The 9,242-nt window shown below is 42.8% G+C and overlaps 1 protein-coding gene across 1 annotated transcript in view; it reads right to left on the reverse strand.

The window, feature by feature from the left end:
- The window catches only part of NDUFV1 (NADH:ubiquinone oxidoreductase core subunit V1), a 29,034-nt gene extending 20,453 nt beyond the window's left edge, over nucleotides 1–8,581 (reverse strand). Inside the window, exons 1-3 of the mRNA XM_073597039.1 lie at nucleotides 8,429–8,581; nucleotides 2,716–2,827; nucleotides 1,341–1,420 (exon numbers count right to left, since the gene is read on the reverse strand). Coding sequence (XP_073453140.1) covers nucleotides 1,341–1,420; nucleotides 2,716–2,811 — 176 coding nt within the window. The 5' untranslated portion in view covers nucleotides 2,812–2,827; nucleotides 8,429–8,581. The remainder of the gene's footprint in view (nucleotides 1–1,340; nucleotides 1,421–2,715; nucleotides 2,828–8,428) is intronic.
- Between the last annotated feature and the right edge of the window lie 661 nt (nucleotides 8,582–9,242).

A 9,242-nucleotide genomic window follows, 5' to 3' on the forward strand; every position in this document is an offset into this window, starting at 1 on the left:
AGGGTGCTTTTAACCCCAAAGAAGGGGTTAAAAACGCCTGTGTTGCGGAGCTTCGGAAGCGCTGCCCATTCATTGCAATGGGCAGGGGCGTTTTGGGAGCGTAATATACAGTGCTCCCAAACTGCCCCAAAGATGCTGCTTGCAGGACTTTTTCTAACATTCAGCAAGCGCACAGCCCGGGTGGGAAAGCATTTGGGCTTTCACACTCGGGCGGCATGGGAGACAGTTTACATGCGCTTTACAGGCGCTATTTCTAGCGCTAAAACGCCTGCAAACTGCCTCGGTGTGAAAGGGTCTTAAAGTGTATATAGCAGACAAAAGTTTTAAAAAAAAGTTTTGTTTTTTTTTTTTTGCTGTCTGTGTACCAATAGGGAGATTTTTCTTCCTGTCCTGGAACACGAAGTGAAAGAATTCCCCTCTTAGGCAGTTGTCACCAGAAACAGTGGCTCCATTGGAAGATTTACTCTCACCTCTTGTTCTGTGACAACTCCACAATTTTGGATTTTCCATTACTTTCTGTCTCGGCAAAGATAATCAACTGGAGAAATAGAGAGGGTGAATGTATCTAGTGAGGACACAAATGGCAATACAAACCTGAGAGAGGTTTCAATCCTTCCCTATTCTATCCACAAAAATATCTGGATAACATAATAAAATAACACACTGCATGACTATCCATTCAGTGCATACAAACTCACCTCATGGTTAAGCAAGCCATAGATCAGGGATCTTCAAACTATGGCCCTCCAGTTGTTCAGGAACTACAATTCCCATCATGCCTAGGTCATGTCTGTGAATGTCAGACATTTACAATGCCTCATGGGATGTGTAGTTCTGCAGCAGCTGGAGGGCCGTAGTTTGAGGATCCCTGCCATAGATGATGCGATTTTCTTTCCTGCAATCAGTCAGTGTTGATGAGGGAATTTTTCCCACAGTGCTATTGTGGTCTTCTGGCCGGGAGCCTTCCCTGTCAGCAGAACACAATGATTACGGCTAATGGTTATAGCTATAGCATGCAAAAAAATCCTGAAAGGCTGGTTATACTGAAGTCAATCGATGGATTGACTTCAGTATAACCGGCCTGCTCATAGATGGATTGAATCTCGGCCGGAGATTTGATTAATCTATGACTGGCTTCAAAGACCATGCTATATCAGATAATGGTAATGCGATGAGTACTGTGGTGACATGATTTACATATTAAAGAAGACAACCATGGGTGACAAACATGCCTGCAAGCAAAGACAGAATCCCAACTGACAATGACTTTTCCAGTAGAAATAAGACAAAGTAGGAAAATCTAGCAGAGACAGGCCAAGCACATAACAAATTTAGCTCACCTCCAATCATGACGTCCATACAGATTAGTGAAAATTCTGTCTTCGTCGCTCAAAGGCCCAAACTTTGTCTTCTTTGGTGCCTAGGAGGAAAAGTTCAGAAGAGAATTTTGTACTAAATGACCAAACTGCACCTGGTTATGCCAAAGCTCCACATTTCCACATCTGGTTAGCAGAAGGGGAATGGGGAATGTAGATATAGAGATCTCACTGCTGAAGCCAGTAGATGGTTCACCTATCTATTGTCTTCTGAGAAGGTTCTCATTTATCCAGGTCGTGGTATAGCTAGTAGTAATTGTTCACATTCAGGTGGACTTGTTCTGTAATGCTGAAGATGTTTCATAGCTTCTCCCAGTCACTTCTGCAGTTTCAATGAGTGTATACCCCAAGCTTTGTACCCACACAGGTAGCACAGTTACCTTAATACAATCACCATGGAATGTGTAGAGCAGCCATTTTCAAACCAGGGTTCCTTCAGAGCTTTGTCTGGGTTCTCTGAGGTATGGCTGATTTAGCTCCAATTTGATGGTACCTGCATAGTTACTGGGGGTCAACACCACTTGGCAGAGACAGCTGCACAAACCCAATGATCTTTTTAGCTGCATGTAAAGGTCACATTCTGACCACCGCTGTAAGGGGGGCATGCTTCCCACCGACCACCAGTTGGTTGGGGATCTATTTTTGCTGGTGGGTCTACTGTTTTGGGGAGGTCTATAGTTGCTGGCTGTTGGGGGATCTACTGTTGCTAGGGGGTCTATTGGGCGGAGAGTATGGGACATATACAAGGGACAGTACTAGAAGGTTTACTGAGGCTGGGACAATGGGCGACTTGGGGGAGGGTGGAGTACTTGCACCTATTCTCTGTGGAAAAAAAAGCCCTGCCAACATCCATAGCAACAGTACTACATCAGTGAACAGAACTCAACATTACTATCAAGCGCTGCATAAACTGTTGGCGTTATATAAATCCTGTATTATAATAATAATAATAATAATAGCTTATTGACTCTTCTAGAGCCAGCATAGAGCTTGAGGTCAAGTTACTGCCAGTCTGTAAAATGTTATTTGTCATCCACTACCATTTACTGAGGTTCACTGTGATGAAAGTTTTATCATTAGCTAAATATTTGCAAAAAGCAGTGAACAATTAAAGATATGCTGAGATGGGGGTGGGGGGGTGGGGGGGTGGGTTTCATGCTATTCATGTTTACTTTACACCACTGACTGCAGTAATGTCAGAACCTCACACTCCGCAGGTATAACAAGGCCATTCTCAGTTTGTACAGAACAGAAGTCAGGGTATGGAGTATAGTTTGCTGTAATCCTTGCTTTGCACATTCCCGATCTTTGTCTTGCTATTAAAGGAGAGCTGACTTACCTGCTCAGGTGCTGTTGAGTTAAATCTAGCGAAGGCGACAGTAAGTGAAGGAGAGGGGAGCGGAGCCCGAAGGATCTGCCGGAGGGAAAGCATCATCCTGACTGGAGACGGCCTGTTATGTAATAAAAGGACAACAGACATGTTAGGAGGTGTTAAAAACTTTGCAAAAAAAATTGTCTAAGAGCAAAAACACAAAGCCCATTTTACAGATTGATAAATAACTGCTTTGCCTTTGTGAAATGTCCCAAATTAAACACTCAGAGCCATCACCAAGGCCCTGCTATCCCTTATACAGCAGTATTTACCACTTTTCTATCTCATTTATAAAATGCAGGCCATGTTGTAGACTAGAGTATGGGGTGCCTTTGTAGTTTTCCTGCTGAACTTTATAAGGATTGGAGGAAAAGCTGGTCATGTGACTGACAGGTCTCTCCCAGCACTTCACTGAGTCTCTTGAAGCAAGTGGCGTGGAATGTATACTTTTTAATAGCACACCTCTGCGTCCCATCAAATACAACATAGCTCCCAACTGTCCCTGATCTGGAGAAATGTCCCTCTTTCCCCCTCATTTTGGTCAGATCCGTATAGTTGTATATAAAATGCACTTTTTATCTTTAAAAAAGTGTTTCCCAGTGCTAAACCTTTCATCCAAAATCTAAATTGCTGCATTTGTACATTTTAAAAGACCAGTATAAAGGAATAGTAGTGGTAAAAAAAGCCCTTGTGGATTTAAGTAACCTTTTGTTTTTGGTTAATTCTCCTTTAAGGGGGTGTGGCAGGGGGCGTGTCCTATGCCTACATACATTTGTTAGTAGGTGTCTCTCATTCCCATCTCAAAATGTTGGGAGGTATAAATATGACAATGTATGGTCTAAACGGTTAGCAGACCCCACTACCGCTTCATCGTAACTAGTCTTTTTTTTATTCTTTTATGGAAATAATGTTCTTCACAGGGCCATCTGTGGTACTATATGCTATGTTCTCTTCTAAGTTACTCACTGATAGTTGACAGCTGTACATTGAGAAGTCACATAATATTTATCCCAATGTTACCTGTGCTTATCTTATACATCTCTGGTGTATCCCTTATTACATACACCTGCGTGGGTAAAAGCCTGGTCCTTTTTTTTCTTGCCGTTTTTATTTTTGAGATCTCTCTCTCTCTCTCTCTCTCTCTCTCTCTCTATATATATATATATATATATATATATAAACACACACACACACACATATATATAATAAAAAATTGTAAAGAATAATAAAAAATAAAAAAAAATAAAATTAAAGAACTACTGACACAGTCCACATGTCATCAGTGCTGCATTCTAGTGCCACTGTCACATGACATAAAAAAAAAAAAGTATCCGTAATCAGTATTGGCGAGTACTTGAAAAAAAAGTATCAGTACTTGGTCTTAAAAAAGTGGTATCGGTGCAACCCTAGTACCTGGTAAGCAATTGCCCCCACCCCTCCCCTCCCCTCCCCTCCCCTCCCCTCCAGGGGTGCTTCCTTCCAGGTTTGGACTCTCCAGGACATTTGACATTTCATTAGAGTTGCCACCTCATCCCTTTAAACCTGAACACATATGAATTACACAGGTTCTGAGGCCAATTAAATGCAGATAAGGCACCAAGTGAGTTTAATTACCACCTTAATCAGCCACAGAACCTGTTCAATTAATATGTGCTCAGGTTTAAAGGGATGAGGTGGCAACCCTACATTTAATTGATACCACGCATGCACATAAGAGCCATGCCGTAGATGTACATTAATGCTGACAGGCAGGGAGAAGCAGTTATGACCAAGTATCTTGGTTTGGCGCACACAGCGTATATTTAATTTAAACATTTTTGTGCCCCAAGTTCGACTTTAAAGTGGTTGTAAACCCCGTTACACCACTTGTATCTACAGGTAAGCCTATAATAAGAATATTATAGGAAATATCTCCTAAACCTGCACCGTTTAGAAGATATTTACCATATACGCTTGCACAGACGTGATCGGCACATGCGCACTGAAGAAATGGCTCGCTCGTGCCGTTTCTTCAGCAGCGGAAGCTCCCGCGGGAGTGAAGTCTTCACGGCTCCGGAGTGCTGGAGCCCACGAACCCGGAAATAACTCCGGAGACATGTCGCCGGTCACAGCGGTGTGCCGGGGCCGCTGCAACAGCTTCGATCTAAGGTAAGTATTTCATAATGAGCTAGTATGCGATGCATACTAGCTCAATATGCCTTTGTCTTACAGGGTTTATTTATTATTATTATTATTTTTTGGGGGTTTACGACCACTTTAAGGTACAAGAGCTGAGTGGGTTCGATTTAATGTTATTATAAATCTTCTTTTTTTCTTTAAAATACCAAATGTCATATTTACCTGCTCTGTGCAGTGGTTTTGCACAGAGCAGCCCCGATCCTCTTCTTTTTGGGTCCCAGGCCGGCGCTCCTATCTCCTCCCCTCTGCAGAGTGCCCCCATCGCAAACTGCTTACTATGGAGGCACTTGTGCAAGCTCACTCCCAAGCCAGGCTCAGTGTCAACATAAGACACACAGAATGGGGATTGGCCACTGTCCCCCACTGGATGTAAATGACAGCAGTGAGAGCCAATGAGGAGAGAGAGAGCCGGAAGAGTCGCTGCTTTTGTGCACAGCGCTGGATCGAGATCAGGCAAGTATTTAGGGAGAGCTGCATGCAGAAGGTTTTTTACCTTACTGCATAGAGTGCATTAGGGTAATAATAATAATATGGGGTATAGGTGTAGCGCTATTAAAAAGAGAAAAAAAAAAAAATTTAAATGCAAAAGTCCATATATTCAATAATAGGGAAAATTCCAGATTTGATTGATCCTGAATCAGTTCATGAGGACTCTTGGTTTAGATGAAAATAGAGAGAACCCATCACCAACACCCAAACACACTAACCCTTACCATCAGTAAATGGGTTAAACAGCACAGCACTAGTAGATGGTGTCCACGTTTCCTCACAAGCATTAAAAACTCTCACTCCACTGATCGACACAGAATTAGGTATATGCCTTTTAACAGGATGGTTTTAGCCATAGAAGTGCACTCCGAAGATATATAACAATAGTCATATATACAAGGGAACGCAACTAAATTACGTGCGTTCCAAAGGACGACCATGCCTTTGATGACGCACGTTTGTGACGAAACGTCGGGCGGAGCAAAGGGACAAGTGACGCATTGGTGAGGACGGAGGAGCAGCAGCCATCTTATTGTTAGGAAGCGCTGGTCGCTTTCCTTTTCTACCTAACATTTACTTTTTACATGTGAGTTTCTATTTGGGATTTTATGATCAATAAAGCTGTCCTTGCTTGGGATGTCTGCGCAATGAGCTTGTTTTTTCTTATTCCCTTGCATATATGACTATTGTGATATATCTTCGGAGTGCACTTCTATGGCTAAAACCATCCTGTTAAAAGGCATATACCTAATTCTGTGTCGATCAGTGAAATTAGAAATTTTTAGGCACCGAGGAGAGTTTTTTATGCTTGTATGCTTTTTTTTCTATCCCAAATAGAAACTCACATGTAAAAAGTAAATGTTAGGCAGAAAAGGAAAGCGACCGGCGCTTCCTACCAATAAGATGGCCACCGCTCCTTCGTCCTCACCAATGCGTCACTCGCCCCTTTGCTCCGCCCAATGTTTCGTCACAAACGTGCGTCAGCAGGGGCGTGGTCGTCCTTTGCGCACGTAATTTCGTTGCGTTCCCTTGCATATATGACTATTGTGATATATCTTCGGAGTGCACTTCTATGGCTAAAACCATCCTGTTAAAAGGCATATACCTAATTCTGTGTCGATCAGTGAAATGAGAAATTTTTAGGCACCGAGGAGAGTTTTTTATGCTTGTATGCTTTTTTTTCTATCCCAAATAGAAACTCACATGTAAAAAGTAAATGTTAGGCAGAAAAGGAAAGCGACCGGCGCTTCCTACCAATAAGATGGCCACCACTCCTTCGTCCTCACCAATGCGTCACTCGCCCCTTTGCTCCGCCCAATGTTTCGTCACAAACGTGCGTCAGCAGGGGCGTGGTCGTCCTTTGGAACGCACGTAATTTAGTTGCGTTCCCTTGCATATATGACTATTGTGATATATCTTCGGAGTGCACTTCTATGGCTAAAACCATCCTGTTAAAAGGCATATACCGAATTCTGTGTCGATCAGTGGAGTGAGAATTTTTAATGCTTGTGAGGAAACGTGGATACCATCTACTAGTGCTGTGCTGTTTAACCCATTTACTGATGGTAAGGGTTAGTGTGTTTGGGTGTTGGTGATGGGTTCTCTCTATTTTCATCTAAACCAAGAGTCCTCATGAACTGATCAATCAAATCTGGAATTTTCCCTATTATTGAATATATGGACTTTTGCATTAAAATTTTTTTTTACTCTTTTTAATAGCGCTACACCTATACCCCATATTTCTTTGATATTGCACCAAACAATATTGTGTTAGCAACTGTTATTTATTATTCCTAGTTAGCTCCACAAATCCATTTTGAATAATAATAATAATAATAATTCTGCCTTTACAACCACTTCAAGGGTTAAAGTGGTTGTAAAGGCAATACATTTTTTTTTACCCCCCCCCCCTCCCCATACATTGCCTATCTTGATCCAGCACTGTGCCTGTCTGCAGTGGTACTGGTCTCTCTCTCTCCTCTCACAAGACACAGAGGCAGGAGTGGGAGCCATTGGCTCCTGCTGCTATCAATCAAATCCAGTGGGGAGGGGGCAGGGCTAAGCCATGCTGTGTGGGTCTATGGATGCACACAGCCCGGCTACGGAGCAAGACCACATGTCTGCCTTCATAGCAAGTGTCTTGATATGGGGGTAGACACAGAACAGGATAGGGTTGCCCCCTCATCCCTTTAAACCCGAACACATATGAATTACACAGGTTATGAGGCTAATTTAGCGCAGATAAGGCACCAAGTGAGTTTAATTACCACCTTAATCAGCCACAGAACCTGAGTAATTAATATGTGTTCGGGTTTAAAGGGATGAGGTGACAACCCTAGAACAGGAGGAGCGACAACGGAGGACCCCAGAAGAAGAGGATCTGTGCAAAACCATTAGAGCAGGTAAGTATAACGGGTTTGTTAAAAAAATAATTCCAAGCTTAACAATCATTTTACATTGAAGATTTATGGCAGCTGTGTTTAATTTCACAAATTAGCACAAGTATTAGTGTAAGAGAATTCAATCGGCTTTTAATAGCTCAGTCACACTACAAAATCTGCCAAGAGTAGCGGGCAGTTTCTAGAGACATGAAAACAAATGCTTTTCTTCCTGTTGGTGTCCCCGGAGGGGAGATTTCTCCCACTTCCTGTCCCGGTGACACCTGTTTGGTGCAATGTTGGGGTTTTACCTATACTATAGGTGCTCCAGTATACTATATTCCTATAGACGAGGAATATGGTGGGAAGCAATGCGATGTGGCTTCTTCTCTATCTGATCTGTGTGTAGTATTGGTGCTGTGTGGCTCCCTCTCTATGTATTGTATAAGTGGAGTAGGATTCTTTATGTAATCACACAGGCAGTGTCCCCAGTTATGTAAGAACCACAGTATGAATGTAAAGGCCATGTGTCACCCCCCGCCTGGCAATCCTCACCCAGCCTCTCCTGAGACCCCCCACTGACATCTTTTTGATGTAGAACCCAAAACACAATGTTTATGTATAAAAAAAGTCACCTTCAGCAGCGGCCACAAGCAACTTCTCCTCCTCTTCCGGTGTTTCGTCTGATTCGGCGACCTGTCATAATGTGTAACGGAAGTGACGTTTCGTCGCCGCCATCTTGCTACGCCCGCACTCCACAGTAAGGCTACAGTGAGAGGGGGAAAGCGGACATCTTGTTACACCCACCGGAGTTTTGCATTTTACACTTATTTTTAACAATACAGTGCATTTATATAGTTGAATACAGTAGTAAGAACTCCGTCTGGCTAGTTAGATGCTGAATTTTAAAAGCAGCGGCAAGCCTGCTGATCTCTCAGGTTCGCTGCTTTTAAAATTAAACATCTAAACATTCAGACGGAGTTCTGTACTGTACTGTATTTCACTATATAAACTCACTTTACTGTTAAAAATAAGTGTAACATGCAAAACTCCAGTGGGTGTAACAAGATGTCCGCTTTCCCCCTTCTCAGTGTATTCTTACTGTAGAGGAGTGCGGGGTGTAGCAAGATGGCGGCGACGAAACGTCACTTTCGTTACACATTCTGACGGGTCGTCTAATCTGATGAAACACCGGGCCCTTATGTGGGACGCATGCGCCGTGTGAAGTTCCTGAACGCCTGACGGCCATGTTTGTTGCGGGCAAGTGTCCTGTAATTCTGTATGCTTGCAGCGATTGCGCATGTGCCGGCTCAGCTATGTTAGTTGGAAGTCAATGTTGCAGCTTTGACTCCTCGGTGGAGGCTGACTGAGTGGACAAATTAGATTATATCACCATATAAAGCAATTAAAGTAATAGGAATAAATAAAGTAATAGGGAATGCATATTCC

The sequence above is a fragment of the Aquarana catesbeiana genome, linkage group LG08 (assembly GCF_042186555.1).
Source record: "Aquarana catesbeiana isolate 2022-GZ linkage group LG08, ASM4218655v1, whole genome shotgun sequence".
In the NCBI taxonomy this organism is placed as follows: Eukaryota; Metazoa; Chordata; class Amphibia; order Anura; family Ranidae; genus Aquarana; species Aquarana catesbeiana.